The 15,026-nt window shown below is 53.5% G+C and overlaps 5 protein-coding genes across 5 annotated transcripts; all 5 read right to left on the reverse strand.

Annotated features, from left to right (window-relative positions):
- Window positions 1-174: 174 nt before the first annotated feature.
- On the reverse strand, window positions 175-2,524 carry chyD-1 (Amidase chyE; the record flags this gene model as incomplete). The annotated part of the gene is made up of 4 exons (XM_032024212.1): window positions 175-1,316; window positions 1,371-1,629; window positions 1,680-2,242; window positions 2,299-2,524. The coding sequence occupies 4 exons, from the start codon at window positions 2,522-2,524 to the stop codon at window positions 175-177; spliced, it is 2,190 nt and encodes a 729-aa protein (XP_031879078.1).
- A 795-nt stretch (window positions 2,525-3,319) lies between these two features.
- MCPA (putative metallocarboxypeptidase A) lies at window positions 3,320-4,827 on the reverse strand (the record flags this gene model as incomplete). The annotated part of the gene is made up of 5 exons (XM_032024214.1): window positions 3,320-3,627; window positions 3,683-3,993; window positions 4,066-4,148; window positions 4,200-4,429; window positions 4,512-4,827. 5 exons carry the CDS (start codon window positions 4,825-4,827, stop codon window positions 3,320-3,322), a joined length of 1,248 nt encoding a protein of 415 aa, XP_031879042.1.
- A 909-nt stretch (window positions 4,828-5,736) lies between these two features.
- On the reverse strand, window positions 5,737-7,549 carry CGGC5_v005676 (putative metal ion transporter; the record flags this gene model as incomplete). Its single annotated transcript, XM_032024215.1, has 2 exons — window positions 5,737-6,316; window positions 6,378-7,549. 2 exons carry the CDS (start codon window positions 7,547-7,549, stop codon window positions 5,737-5,739), a joined length of 1,752 nt encoding a protein of 583 aa, XP_031879041.1.
- Window positions 7,550-9,213: 1,664 nt separating this feature from the next.
- On the reverse strand, window positions 9,214-10,740 carry CGGC5_v005677 (Acyltransferase BOA11; the record flags this gene model as incomplete). The annotated part of the gene is made up of 1 exon (XM_032024216.1): window positions 9,214-10,740. One exon carries the CDS (start codon window positions 10,738-10,740, stop codon window positions 9,214-9,216), a length of 1,527 nt encoding a protein of 508 aa, XP_031879044.1.
- Window positions 10,741-11,209: 469 nt separating this feature from the next.
- Window positions 11,210-12,920, reverse strand: Cyp4f4 (Cytochrome P450 4F4; the record flags this gene model as incomplete). Its single annotated transcript, XM_032024217.1, has 2 exons — window positions 11,210-12,735; window positions 12,788-12,920. 2 exons carry the CDS (start codon window positions 12,918-12,920, stop codon window positions 11,210-11,212), a joined length of 1,659 nt encoding a protein of 552 aa, XP_031879043.1.
- Between the last annotated feature and the right edge of the window lie 2,106 nt (window positions 12,921-15,026).

Here is a 15,026-nt window from a genome sequence, read left to right on the forward strand (position 1 = left end):
TTGAGACCGAGGCAATTCTATGCACCCAAGTTTGTAATCTACATTTGAAGGCACTGCCGTCCAAACTGGAAGGCTACCTCGAGAGCATTGGGCGACTCGAACATGAAAGCAGTAACCTTACGATGTCAACTAAGTGGGATAATAAGTCAATTAAGCTGTCTACTAGGTACTCAATCAAGACCAATCCCCAGCCACCGCCTTCGGAATCCCGAAGCGCTCGCTCATAGTGACCCAAGCAGCCACAAAGAGCAATATTCTGAACGCCTTTACATCGGCCTTCTCACCAAAACCTCTATCTAAAGCGTCCTTGACCTGCTCGTAATCTACGAACCCCAGATTTTCCACCTTGTCTTGCGTAAGTGTCTTCTCTAACATTTGGTGCAACGGCCCGCCCTTGGGCCACACAATCGGTGCAGTGAACGGGTGCTTCTGCCTCTCGTAGAGCTCCTTCAGGATGAAGGGCTTGGCCGCTTCTCTCAGGATCCACTTCTCAGTGAGAGCCTGCGACGCGACGCCGATGCCCTCCCACCACGGCCCTTGGTGGCGCTCAGGTGGGATCTTGTCAGGCGTGTACGCCATCTTCAGACTCGGCGGCAAGTTATTGATGTACTCTGTCAGCTTGTGGTCGAGGAACGGTGTGCGGGCCTCGACGCTGTGGGACATTTCTGTCAAGTCACCGAGGCAGCTGAGGAGGACGTTCGGCAGGGGCCCCTTGCTATAGATGTATTGCGCCGTATGGAGAGGGTGCCATTTCTTTTGCATCTTTTCGTGGATAGCTGGCTTGAAAGATTTGACGATGACGTCTTTACAGTCAAGGTCTGTCCATCTGCTGTTCTGTCTCACCCAAGGAGAGAAGATGTCGATGCTAGGGTGCCATGCGAGGATACACGGGGGTAAAAGTGTGTCGTTGACCTTCTTCATCGCAGGTGTAGACTCCCAACCGTGCTCGAAGGCTCCGGCGCGGGGGATGAGCATCTTGATGTCCCGCTTAGTGGACCTTTGCATATTCTGACGGAGCTCCGAGTCGATCACCAGAGGTGAGCTTGGCATCGACAAGTCTGGCTCGCGCAGATAATCCGGCGGGAAAAAAGCGTATCCGGCGAAGTGCTCATCAGCACCTTCACCAGTCAGAACCACTTTGACACCACTCTCGTTTGGAAGCGACGATAGAGTGAACTTTCCAACGCAGTTCAGATCAAAGTGGTGATGTTCGCAATGATATGCGCAGTCGGCAAAGTTTTCCGCCAATATGCTCTCGTTGACTTGCGTCTTCCGTATCTGGACTCCAAGATGTTGTGCCGTTCTCTCTGCAATATCTAAGGCAATTTGAGTCAGTGATGCATGGGTTTCAAGGTGGCCTAGGAACATACCGGATTCGTCAAAGCCTGACTCTTTAGGAAACTGAATTGTGAAGCAACTAATCCGACTGGTCGCATCCTTGTTGCCAATCTTGATACCTTCGTCTCTTACAAGGTGAGTGACGATACCTGCTACAAGGGATGAATCGATACCGCCCGAGAGGTAGATACCAATCGGCACGTCAGCGCGAAGTCTGAGACGGATAGCCTCAGTAAGCCTCTCACGAAGCCCGAGGACCATCTCATCCACACTTCTTGTCTCGCCTTCGGTCTGTCGACATATTAGCAGGAGTCGCTCAAGCTGTCACCGATTGAAATTACCTTGTCTTTGTAGTCGGCATCCCAGTACTGATGAATTTGCATCACGCCGTCTTTCGAGATCTCCATCCAGTGTCCTGGCGGCACCTTCTTCACACCTTTGAATAATGACCGGCCATCTTGCATCCATCCGCCATCGACAATGGCACCTACATCCCATTGAGGTTTCCAGCCCAAGGGCAGGAATGCCTTTGCCTCAGGTGCAACGATCAACTTGTCTGTACCGTCTTCCTGGCGGACAATAGTCCATAACAGAGGCTTGATACCGAACCTGTCACGGCCCAAGATAACCTTGCCAGCTGCCTCATCGTACAGCACAAAGGCGAACTCGCCGCGTAGGTGCTCCAGAAACTGCGGGGCCCCGTAGGCCTTGTACAGTGCCAGGATCACTTCACTATCGCTATGGCCTCTAAACCTGTAGCCCCGCTGTTTGCACTCCTCTCGGATACGATCGTGATCGTAGATCTCCCCATTGACGATGGCATGGATTGTTTCGTCGTCGCTGTGGATAGGCTGGTTGCCGTCGGGCGTCAAGTCATTGATGGCCAGTCGGCAATGACCCAGTCCTGACACATGTCAGCCATCATGACAGGTTGTCAAACATTCACATCTCTGTACTGACCGATGAACCCATCCTGACTGACCCAGACCCCTTGCGCATCTGGTCCTCGGTGAGAGATCGCCTCGAGGCTCTTGCTCAGCTGCTCCCTGAGATCCCGAGTCGCCTTGACTTTTCCGTTGGCCTGCGCTTCTGCCGCACCATTGGTGCCGCTGGCATATCCGTTCAGGGCTTCGGTGTGGAAGTGCTGCCCTGGTCTGAGGGTGAGACAGGCCGAGATACCGCACATTTTGGCGAGCGTTTGATCAGCGATGCAACTTTCGTGAAGATGACTGAGTCAAGAACGGTCCGGGCTTCTGCTCCGTGCGTTGTTCAGAGATGATCCCATCAAAGCAGCAGCGCCTACAGCTCTGAGCCGTCGTATATCAATGACAGGTGTCCCGACTCCGGCGCGGGCCGTGGGGCTGAGACTTTCGGGGTGTGTGGAGATGGGTCCGGGCGGATGGGCCCGATGTGGATCTATCCCGTCGGGCCGGGGCCAAATAGGGAAGGGCCGGGACTGAGAAGCTTAAAATCTGGGGTTTGCCAGGCTTGACTTCTGCATGAAAAGCCCTATACGCGCTAATTGTTGGGCGTTGTTATGCGATCGAGTAGATTCCAAGGACATGTGCGTTGGCCGGCACGTCAGTAGTGGACCAAGGCTCGATATGAGGATTGCCGCCGTGATCTTTCCTGTTTAATCAATAATGGAAAGCATAACAATCTTATGACTCGAGTCTCCGCTCTTCATTGCATTGAATGACCCAAAACAGCGATTGATTTCCCGTCAAGCAATGAGTCGGATTCTCATGTGTCGGGCGGGACGCAAAGCTTGTATTGCTTGTTGCTGAAAGGATGGCTCATGATGAGCATGACTAGTGCTCCTTGCGCAAGACCTCACATTAATCCGTAGTGACGATGACAAAATGACTTTCGAGAGCAATCATTCGCAGGCGCAATTGGGCCGAGTTCGATGCAACGTTAATTATTCAACTAATTAAGAGTTACTGACGCAAAGTCTCGTAGAGTCCTTGCTTGATTGTCCTCAAGCAGCCCTCAGCATAGCAAGAACACCAGCCCAGGTCTCGCGAACAGTAGCCTGAATCTGACTGGCAGGGAGAGAAAATCCGTAAGTTCCCCTATCCCGCAGCTCCAGGGTATATGTGTACTTCGACTTGCCAACACCATGGATGTAGTCGGTACTGTCGCCCGTAGTCGCGTAAAGAGCACGGCAGGCGTTTCCAATCGTGTAAGAAGTGCCGGAGACTCCCCGAATGCTAGTGGCACCAATCTGCGCCATGGCTTGCAGAGCAGCATCATCTGGGGCGACGTAGCTGCAGTCATAACCGTATGCTGCGATGGATCATGTCAGTGCGATAGTCCGATTGAAGAAGGTCATGAGCCTTACGCCAAAGAATGTACTGTCCGTAGGAGTGGAAGTCGATGTAGAATTGAATGCCCCTGCTGGCGCTCAGCGAATCGACTTGAGCCTTTAGGCCCCTAATCTCGGGTGTGTCCGCGGCGGCAGCGCCCTTGTAGGTCTCGGAGCAGGGATTGGTAGATGCGCCGCCAGTGAGTTCCCACTTGTAGGGCCAGTTGCGGTTAGGGTCACGGCCAACACAGCTGCTGCCGGACTGGGTCTGACGGTTCTTACGCCACAGACGGTCGGTGCTCTGGGTGTAGACAAAACCATCGGGGTTGACGACCGGAGTGATATAGCTTGAATTCTATGTCAGCTGGTGTCTTTGCACGAATCATGCACTGAGAAACAACCAAGACGTTCGCACTTACAAGTCAAACTTGTCGACCAGAGCCTTGACCGCAGAGTCGGTGGAGTACTTGGTCAGGAGTTGGAAAGCCATATACTCGGTGGTCTACTGTCGAATTAGACTGATACAAATGAGTGCTGAAGAATGCGCTTTTACCATGGTGCTGATCCACTCCCGAGCGTGGACTGTGCCGTGGAAGATGACGGCTGGTTTAGAACCCTTGCCTCCGCTGCCCCAGATGTGGATACCCGTCAGAGCACGACCCTGGACTGAAGTTCCAACAGTGACAATCTCAGACTGGCTAGGGAAGCCTCCTTGAAGGTCTCTCAGGAACTGGAGGTGGTCGGCATAGCTGTGGTACGCGGTGAACCACGTCTCGCTAGGAACTGTAGGAAGATTGAGGTTAGTCACAAGACGCAAAGTTGTACGACTTTATCATTCAGATCTCCGTGCAGATCGCGAACATACCAGCATAGACTGTAGCAGTCTCCTCCTCAGCGAACGCGGCACCGATGTCCTCGACGAGAACTGTCGTGTTCACTGCAAGCTGGGAGATGGCATCGACATTCTCAGGAGACGCCACCACGTCAAGCTTCTCCTTGGATCCGGGGTTGAGAATGGCAGCCCCCAGCTCGCTGATCTGATCAGCAACACCCTCTGCGTCCTCAGGAAGAGTGATGCGAAGGCCCTTGAAGCCGTTGTAGTCAACCTTGGTTGACCTGGGCACCACAGTGGCTAAGGCCAGGGTGAAGAACCCAGCCGCCGATAGGATGGAAGCCTTCATGGTGAGGTAGGATGTGGAGGACGTCGACGATATACTGAAAATGGCTCCGGGAGCCAAGATCAAGTTTGGCAAAACGTCGCGACTTTGGGGCTTGGCACTAAGAGTGAGGAAAGCCTTGCCGAAGGATCTTGCCGTTGAGAAGACCCCATTTTATAAGCATGAGAACGAGTGACTGAATGCTGCGTCTTCCTCTACGTTTTTCCGTCACAAGCTAGAGCACCGAGAAGAAATTCCCTCGTCAGACTGCGGAAGTGAAAGGCTAAAGCGGTAGGTGATATTCCAGCTGGGGCATGCCCGAGGAGTTTGATGCGACTTCACCCGCCGCCAAGAGAGAGCCAAGAGGGAAATCGCATGTCTTGGCAATCTACCTTGCCAGAACAGGAAGTTCCCTGCCCCCAACTTCGGTACAGCACAAGATATTGGGTAGGCGCCTCCTGCTGCCATTCCGTTCGCTTGCGGAAGGTGAGTCTCCCTGGGTGAACCGAACGATATGAAAGAGGGCAGCCATCAAGGTCTTTGTTGTCCGGCCACAGCTGGAGGTGATCCTACCTGAACTTGGAAGTTGATATCTCACATTATTTGGATAGTATCAAAAGACAGCATCGGTTTCAAGCCAATCATTATGTGTCGCTTGTGGTTGGTTTCCGCCGCCGTCAACTTCCTTGTCCCGAGAGACGAGCAGAGGGCGGGCCGCATCTCGGGAGATGAAGTGGGGAACGTCTCGGCAGCATGCCCGGCAGAAACCCCGTCATCCATGCAAGACCTTGTCAGGCACTCACACGTCATTCGGAGGATGGCTTTCAAGAAATGGTCGGCTTGGGCAGACATGGAAATGAGAACGTCGTTTCTGCGACTCGATCTGATTATGATATTTTCCTCTATTATTTTCATACTAATCAATGTCAAGATTCAGAAGTATCCCATTCGTCGCGCAACCATGAGGGAAATAGCAGCAAACAAGATTATACCACTCATGATGCCGAAGAACGCGTTCAAATTCTCATCTCCACCCCAAGGGACCTTGACGTTCATACCAAACAGACCGCATACCACGTTCAGCGGAACGATGATGGTTGCAATCACAGTGACACGGCTCAAGAAGTCGTTGGTCCTGTTGCCCATATCGATGTTATCGATGGAGAGCTGGGCGAGGTAGTTGCTGTGTGACCGCGAGAGCATGGTATCGAAGTGCACGAGACTGTTCATCATCGTTACCGCATGGTCTTGGATGTCGCTGAGGTATAAGGCGATGTCCATGCGTGGGGTGACGTCGTAGTCTTCAGTGCATCGCTTGGTGAATGCGCGCAGAACATCTGCTTTGCCGCCGAGCAGACGCATCAGACTCATGACGTTCTTCCTAGTCAACCCGATGCGGCGCAGGAACACCTGGTTGTCTTCGGGGCGCGTGATGAAGACTTGGTCTTCAATTGCGTCTGCCTCGTGCTCGATTTGGTTGATGCCTGGGCCGAATGAGTCGACGATGTCATCACTGGAACAGAGTTAGTCATGGCCAAGGCAGGGGTATACACTGTTTCTAGGGTGGTCCTTACATCAATGCGTAGCAGATCCAGTCGCTGCTCAGCGACACCTGTTCTTTCAACTGCGAAATGCGGAATCGGACCCGGGAGGCATGTGAGTTTGGCGTAAAGCTGAAGCTGATGATCCCCTCTCGGAACACAACCACGTAGACGTTGAACGGGTGATAGTCAACTCCATGACCATCAGGCTCGTCCACGGTCGCAAAAGACCTGAAGCAAGCGAAATAGTACGACGGAAACAACTCAATCTTCTCCCGACTTTCCTGGTGGATGATGTCCTCAATGGTGAGAGGGTGGATACCAAAAGCCTTGCAGATGGTCCATGCCTCGGAGCCAGTTGGGTTGTTCATGTTGAGCCACCATACTCCATCCGGCTCCTCATCTGGAAAGTCGAACAAGGTCCGGATATTTTCACCAGGCAGAACGAGGTCCCCAAACTGCGCAGCGTGGATGGTGGACTCCAAGGCAGACGAGAAGAAGTTGAATCGGCTCTGCTCCGGGTGCTGCTCGCTGACACGGACGTGGACATTGCTCACAGCATCTGCCTTCTCCTGAGAGATGGAGACCCGTTCAGTAACGACATCGATGAAATCGCCGTCCGCAGTGAACATGGGTGAGCTATGCGGCATCGCGCTGTCAGGCAGGTTCGCAAAATCCGTGCTGTCAGGCCGGTCTCCATCCTCCGCATGGGCCAGCGTCTCGAGGTAGTCGAAGTCGATGTCCAACCTATCCTTGGGGTGCACCTGGTCCCGCGAGTGCGTGCCATCAACCTCCGTCGTTGCCAAGCCCAACGAGTTGCGGTGGCCACATGTGTTGTGTGAGCGGCTGTGACAGCTCCGGCTACTGCCAAGAGGCTTGTCTGGGGCACCTTCGTAGCCGTCTTCGTCCTCGCTATCGCTGTCCGGCCGGTGCTCCTGGCCGCGGCGACGTGCTGCGGCGAACGCCTTGACCGAGTTCGGTGGCGAGACCGTGCGCCGAGTTGAGTCAAAGGTCGGACGGCGGCTTAGGGGTTGCATCGACGGCGAGCCGAGGAAGGCGTCGAGAATGTCCTCGCGGGTGGAGGCGTGGTCGGCGCTTCTATCGCGAGGGCGCGGGCTGGATCCAGCTTGGCGAGCACTCAGAGGGGAGAGGGGAGCGGATGCGTCGTGAGCCCGGATGGGCTTGTTCGTCTCTTTCTCGGGCATGTTGGAAGATTGAGAATTGGTAGATTAGATCCGAAGGTAGGTTGGATGGGCGAGGTGTTGTTGGGGGACCATTCTCTTTCGAGATGGCACACTAGTGGTGTAAGTTCGATGAAGCAATCTGGCGAGAGAATCTTGAAGCTCCTTATGGTGGTTGACGAGAAACGTGTGCCATTCTCAAAGGGTTGTTCAGAAAGACAGAAGAGCGGTCGGAGATGATTGTTGTATGCCAGTAGGTCTCTGCGGTTCACCTTCTCATCAGGTGTCGTCTCATGATCAACCGGTTGATGTAGTTGCGACTTGGCAAAAGTCCAATGAGGCAATCGACGGTGTTTTGCATGGATTCAGATACTGTGGTAAGGATGGATGCTGAAGAAAAAAAAGATGGTGATGGCGATGTCGAGGAAAGATTAAAAGGCTGCCCGACCGAACGGGTGTCTTGAACTAATATTTTAGCACAGCCTCAAAAGCGGCGGAGTCAGGTTAAGGTTTTCAGACATCGGCCCAATACCTCACCGCGCAAGACTATCACAATCGCAACCTGGGGAAAATCCGGTCAATCGAAACCCCTGTCGAGCCTGTGAACCCCCAAAACACGGTGACGTGCAGCTCAGGCAGATTGTAGCGTGAGGGAATTTCGTGCCGGCGGAGAAACAACACGGCCCCCAGTCCTGGGATCTGAAGAAGCCGATTTCTTCACAGATTACACGACGACGCCTCGCCTCGAGAAAATTGAGCTTAAGCCACATCCAGCCAAGCTTCCGTCCCCCATTCTTGCGGGCTTCTCACATGTAACACGGAACTAATCCCATCTTCTGACTCGGCTGCCTCCTCCGCACAACCACAGCCCCCGGCTCATCTTCCCCCAACCAGTCGACGGGTGAGATCAGCGACGCAGCACTCAAATGCCTCATAGCAACAACATCGCGCAGCGGGCGCTCGCGATGTTGCGGCATAACGCATCTGCCTCAAAGGATCCATCAGCGCCCCCACGAATACATCTCATGACCTCTATTTACAGATAAGGAGTTCAAGTTTTTATTTTGAGAAGGTGAAAGTAATGCCTCAGTTCGCGCGTCTGGGCATAATCTGCACCACACACAGCTGAGACGGTTAGGCGGCTGTGACGGCAACCGCTCTGAAAGCTAGAAGTTAGACTTTTGCATCGTCATCATCAAGTCTGGGGGAGAACACGCGACCGTATTCTGCAGCTAAGCAGCTGGCCTAGGTATTCGCACGTGGAAAGTCGGTGCGGGCAGGCTGTCCATCTCACCGCCTCCCACATGTTTGGGAAATAGTGCGAAGCCGGTCGCACCCGAAAGACTGGGAGAACAATCGATTCAATTCTTGACAACACGTTGATTCGCAAACTAACACCGCGCGATTTGAGGCGCTATCTCAGGGCCGCCCGAACTTCGTTCTCGCAGCGCACGTGCATCAGGAACACCGGCTACACTTGGCCCAAGACTCCAAGACGCGCTCAGACCGTCGCCTTCAACCGATGCTTCGAAATTGCGCTGAAGACTCATCATCGGCTTTTTTGTCTTTCATTCTCATCTCACGGACTGCAATATTCAGATGACGATCAAACTGAAATGACATAACCGATACACAGTTCTAACTGACAATCCAATAATTCGTCTTTGTGCCTCTTTCATCATATGCTATTAATGGCAGCAAAACGCCGCAAACTTTGCAAACTCATCGTCTTCCAGAAGCTGGTCCATCTCATCAGCAAAAAGACTGACGAGCAGCTCGATGCCACCGTGACTCTTCATTGGCAGTACCATGCAAAGTCTAAAGTTGGCGTTGAAAGCATCCATCAGCGGCCGCAGCGACTCAGGCTTGCCGTCGTTGTCGAATATGTCCGCCCCGAAATTGATCTTGTCCAGCGGCAGAAGCAGCACCGACGTAATCATGACATCGAAGCCGTCGAGCCGCGTGAATGCGTGCTTCAGCTTGGTGTAGTCCGGAACTTCCCTCATAAGAGTGAATGCATCCTTCACAAGCCCTGGGTTCACCTTGGCGGCCTGGGCGCGCACCTTCAAAGCCACATCGCGAAGGCTTGTTGTGGGCGCCGCGAGGTCGACCACCGGCATGGGCACTTTATTGACGATAACGAGATTCCCAGCGTAAGATGACGGTAGAGCGGGATCGAAATCTGTGCGACCGTCTACGGGTGACTCGAGGTAGGACACCTCATCTGGTGGAGTGGACTGCCCGGCGGCAATAGCTGCTCGATATCTGGCTTTCATCAGGGCTCGCCAGAAAAGGGCCAGCAGTGCATCGTTGGCCGACAAGCCCGATCCGTCGTTTCCATCCGAAAGCACCTCCCGCTTCAGTGCATTAAAATTCTCAGGCGAGATGTAGAAGATGCTCGACTCCATCGTTCGTGTCGGCGCCGGAGGTGGGGCCGCATGCTCCGCCGGATCGTCCTCCGCATCCGGGGGCTGGAATCCCAGGAAGCCCCACGTGTCGCGCGGGATCTCCGTGACTGGCTTGGCTGGGGACTTGCTCCACAACCTTTCCAGCAGTGTCCGGCCAAAACTTTCCGGTGCAAGCCAGTCGCAAACGTTGTTGTCAGGATTTCCCAAGTTTCGACAGTGCTCTGCCCAGGCTCTCATCGCGGTGACCATGCCGGTCGCATCGCTGGCAGAGTGATGGAATCCCGCCGCGAGGATGCAGCCACCATTGACAAAATTTGCCTGGGCCAAGAACACATCTGCACCGCCAGAAAGATCCGGCACGAAAGGCGCGGAGAGTACGAGCTCGTCGTCAAAGGCCGAGAACTCGAAGCCTGCGTCACGGAGGTCTTCGAAGTCGGGCAGGACTTCCGAGAGGTCTTTGAAAACCAGCTGTCTCGGGGGATTAGTCCTGTCGCTGGACCCCGAGGGGTCGTACGACACTACGATGTGCCCTGGTCTCCAGCCCGGCTCGCGTTCATCTCTCGGAAAAATGCGGCCGTCCAGGAACGGAAACTGGCGAAGCGTGCCTTGGAGCCCGGCTTGCAGGTGCGCAAAGGCCTGCTGGAAGGTGACTTTGGGTTGCAGTGGGAGGTAGACGATGAACTTGATGTAAACTCGTGGCGGAATCAGGTCGAAGACGCTTAGTTGTGTGGTCACGCTGCTAGTAGTACCATTGGCGGCGTTGACACCAACATGCGTGGATGTCGTGGCATACGTGTTGGTCGCCATTGTGACAAATCTGATGGTATCCAATGCAGGCTTTCAACGTCTGTCTTCGATAAGATCAGTGAGAGCCTGCGTCTCGTATTTCACGCATCGCTGTCGTGGCCATCTTCCTTTTCTGCTCCGTCTTGTTGATTGCCGCGGGCTGGTCAGAGCTCAAGCCGGGATGACCCAAGTCGGGGCCGGAGCTGACCGAAAAAGGAAATCGTATTGCAGAGCATCGTGCCAATGCTCCTGGAGAAACACGGAAATAGGGCCTGTATGCTTGACAAGTTCTATCACAGGTCGGGAACAGGAACGAGGACGTAAATCGCGAGCCATTGCATCCGTTCAATTTGAGTGATGTGTTCAAAATGACTGAAGCAGCCTGACTAAAAATGCAGCAAACTAATAACGATGATTACAGTGACGCTAGAATACTAAAAGAACATTGAAATCAAATTGAAATGAAGCCATGGCAAAGCACCCAACCTCATCATGCTTGCTTCTGTGGCCACTTCGTCCGCTTCACCGCTCGGGCGTACAAATTCAAAGGTCGCACAACAATGAACTCCGGGTCATATACCACAGCCTCCGTTGATGCATCCTCAAAATGATACCGATAAACCAGCTTCGCCATGGCGCTCTTCACCTCCAGCAGTGCGAGATTGTACCCCACACAGCCCCGAGTACCCGCCGCAAAAGGCGTGTAAGCCATCTTGTGCCTCCCCTTCACAGCCTCGGTCTCCCACCGGTCGGGGTCAAACCGGGTGGGATTATCCCAATGGGCCGCGTTCTTGTGTATAGAGGGAAACGTGGGAATGACGACGGCGCCCTTGGGCAGGAAGTATCCGCCCGGCAGGACAACATCCTCCTTCGCGTTGCGCGCCGTTTGGAAAGACGGGTTGTGCATCCGCTGCGTTTCCTTGACAAATGTATCCAAAAACGGCATCTCGGTCAGCTCGTCGTATGACCACTCTTTCCCCGCCTCTGCTCCATTGTCGACGAGCTCTTGAAGCAGACGCTCTTGATTTCCGGGATACTTGACCAAGGCGTAGATCAGCCATGCCAGCAGGGAGGATGTGGTGACGAATCCAGCTCCAACCAAGATAACGCAATTGCTTAGCATAATATCCTCCGGGAGCTTTTCCCCGTTGTCGTCAGTTGCCCGGCGTAAATAATCTGCCACGCAAGTCGCGTTGAGCGCCGCATCCTTCATTGGCAGATCTGGGGGTGTCTCCTCTGGCATGGATTCTTCGATACCTTTGGCAACACCGTCCCAAAGCAATTGCCGAACAAGGCGAAGCCGCTTAGGGGTGCCGAACGGAAGGTATCCGTACCAACTTCCTCGAAGAGATGTCTTCTTCATCAGAGAAAGATACTCGCCGAGCAGTCTGATGGTCTCGTGGGGTTTTGAATCAATGGAGTCAAAGTGCCCCAGATCCATCCCAAGGATAACTTTCCAGATGATCTCACCAGCCATTTTGAAAGTGTACTGGTACACATTGAAAGCGAGCTCCTTGTCATCGAGCTCATCAAACACCTTGAAAGACCTGTCCACGCAGGCCTGCACGATTGGCGTATAATGACGGACAGCCTTTGGTGTCAGACTTGGAGGGATGAACTTGTGGGCGAGCTTGAATGCAGGGGCATCACTATCGCAAGTGAAAAGAGCCTCATTATTGCGCATGTAATACAACGGGTGGCTGGGATCCGAGGTCGTCTTGGTGAAGAATTGGCCTTCGCGGAGAACCTCGCGAGACACGTCTGGGTCGTTGGTGAGATAGATCGTGGTTCCCATGTTCACAGTTTTGATGACTGGCCCGTATCTGTCGAACAGGCGGTCATAGTTGCCAAGTGGGTCTGGGTACAGCTCATAGCGGTTTCCGACGTACGGCAACGGCTCTGGTCCGGAGGGCTCTCTCACGATCTCCCCGTTGACTCTGATCTGCACTGGAGCATCGCACTTTTCGATGTCATCCAGCGATGTGAGAACGTCTCTTCTGTTGTAAAAACAGATAGCTTCTCGGTTATCAGCGACAAGCTAATAGAATATTTGGCATCTCGAACCTACAATCACAGTCAGAGACTGAGAAGACTTTGGCGATGCCTGCCTTGAGCTCTTGCATACTCTTGATGCTCGGCAGACTCAAGGTATGACATCGCTCAAACGGGCCGTGGCCAATGGTGAACTGTTGTTGGAACATTGTGATGCAGAGTCGAGGGGTGAGCCTCAGCTGACGATGATCTTTGGCTGGGGGAGACCAAGAAAGCTAGGACTGGCGATCCGTGACAGTGAATCTTAACGCATCAAGACTTTTGCTCAGTCGTTTGCTTTGAGGTCCTGGATATCCTGCGATGCTCAAAATGGCTTGGCTTCCGTTTCTTGCCTCTTTGGGTGATGCGAAGCTGGGATGACCCTGGAAGATCCCATCGGTGAAAGACAAAATCATCGAGCCGAAGGCCGAAACTGGAACCCCCGCTCGGGCCGGCCCTCTCCTGATGCCACTTTCGGCTGCCCGGACCCACTCTTCTAGTCTGGTCTTAGTCCTTTGGCTGGCTCGTGGATACGGGATGATGCGATGGGCGAGATACTGCCTGCGCAAGGCTGCTCTACGAGGAAATTTGAACTTCAGAGACTTTGACGGCCAAGCTTGAGGAAGAACGTGACTCTCCATTGGCAAAGAAAGTTGACGATGGACGTGATTACGGAGTCTGAGCTTGCAAAACACTACGAAGTTCACAATCTGTGGGTTTCTATCCGAGGCAAAGGTAGTTGATTACGACACCATGGTTGAAGATAATATCTGACGACCGCAGTTTATGATGTTTCCAGCTACGTGGATGACCACCCTGGCGGTGTCGAGGTGTTGAAGGATGTCGCTGGATCAGACGGCACCGAGAGCTTTGAGTATGTTGGTCATTCCGAAGACGCGTACAAAACCCTCGCGAAATTCCAAATCGGCGTTCTGGAAGGAGAGGTATACTATGATAACCTCAGTGTGTTGTCCCGAATGGCCAGCTGACATGGGATGCAGACGACCGATGCGGCACCCATCGCTTCTCAAGCATGGGATGTCCAGAGAGCTCAGCTTCAGGGTACTTCATTAAAATCAAAGATGGGTGGCTGGCCCGTAGCGGTGACGTTTCTACTGGCTGCGGGCATCGTCAGCCGGTGGTTGCTCCGAAATCAGCAAGCGTATGAGAAGGCAGCATTTATCTTCGTATGGCACGTTTCGTCTCCATTTTGGACGGGAATTTTACTTGCAACGTTGGCAAGCTTGAGTATGTATTTGTATTTGTATGCTAGATTTACCAAGACGCTGGAGTACTACAAGGAGGTATGGGAGTATCCTTCCTACTTCAGCTGCAAGGCAAACAGGGCCAATATCTGAGATGGCTAGATGAGATGATTAAATCGAGCAAAAAGTTACAAGTGGGGCATGACTCGCTCGTACTGGGAAAGGTCGTGGCCAAGGTGTGACTGCGAACTTAAAACCCGCCGCGTCCCCTACCGTCATGATGTATTGCACATTGCTTGCCGCTAACCATAGCTATCAATCTCACGATGCACACATACTTCCTCGGGCTAAGTCTCGTCGGCTACGATGCCCTTTGGGGAAGGATGATCCGGAGTGGTGTGGCCGGGTCTGTGGGTTCAGTAAAGCGAACGGGCACTTTTCCGAATGGCGATGTTCTCCGAACCAGCTTCACCGGGATATCCGGATTTGACCAGTTTCTTGTTCCGGCTGTCATCTTCTACAACAACATTCTCAGTAACGGATCATCAGCCGATCGTATGCTGCTCGTCAGTCTTTTTACAACTATGCAAACGGTGTCGCACTGTATGCTAGTTCTGGGATGGGACCGAGGGAAGCGGCCGCCTTTGGCAATCCTGTGAGCGTGTGCCACCATGCGATAAAGAGGAAAAGCCTGCTGATCCATCGACAGAGAGCATCTATCTTGGGGCGTTTTCAATCAAGCCTGGGGCGCTGCAGCTGTGTATCCCCTCTACTGCTTCACGCATATCGAACGTTTTCTCGATGACGCCCACGGAAGTGAAAAGTCGGACGTCGGCCCGTCAGATGTCAACGAGGCATTCGCGCTGGTTCCAACCGCCATCTTGGGTGCCATCACCCCGGCAATGCTTCTCTATCCCGCGTTCAGTTCATCTTGCACCACAGGCCAACGACAAGGACTTATCGCATTCTATCGTTTTACCCCTCTAGCCCTGGCTGTCGCTCATCCTGCTTGCTGTTGGGGCCAAAGGAAATTGTCGGCATACTTGGCGTGGAAGCCGGCGCCGGCGAGTG

This window comes from Colletotrichum fructicola (assembly GCF_000319635.2).
Source record: "Colletotrichum fructicola Nara gc5 chromosome Unknown KSG_Nara_v1_contig03, whole genome shotgun sequence".
NCBI classification, from domain to species: Eukaryota; Fungi; Ascomycota; class Sordariomycetes; order Glomerellales; family Glomerellaceae; genus Colletotrichum; species Colletotrichum fructicola.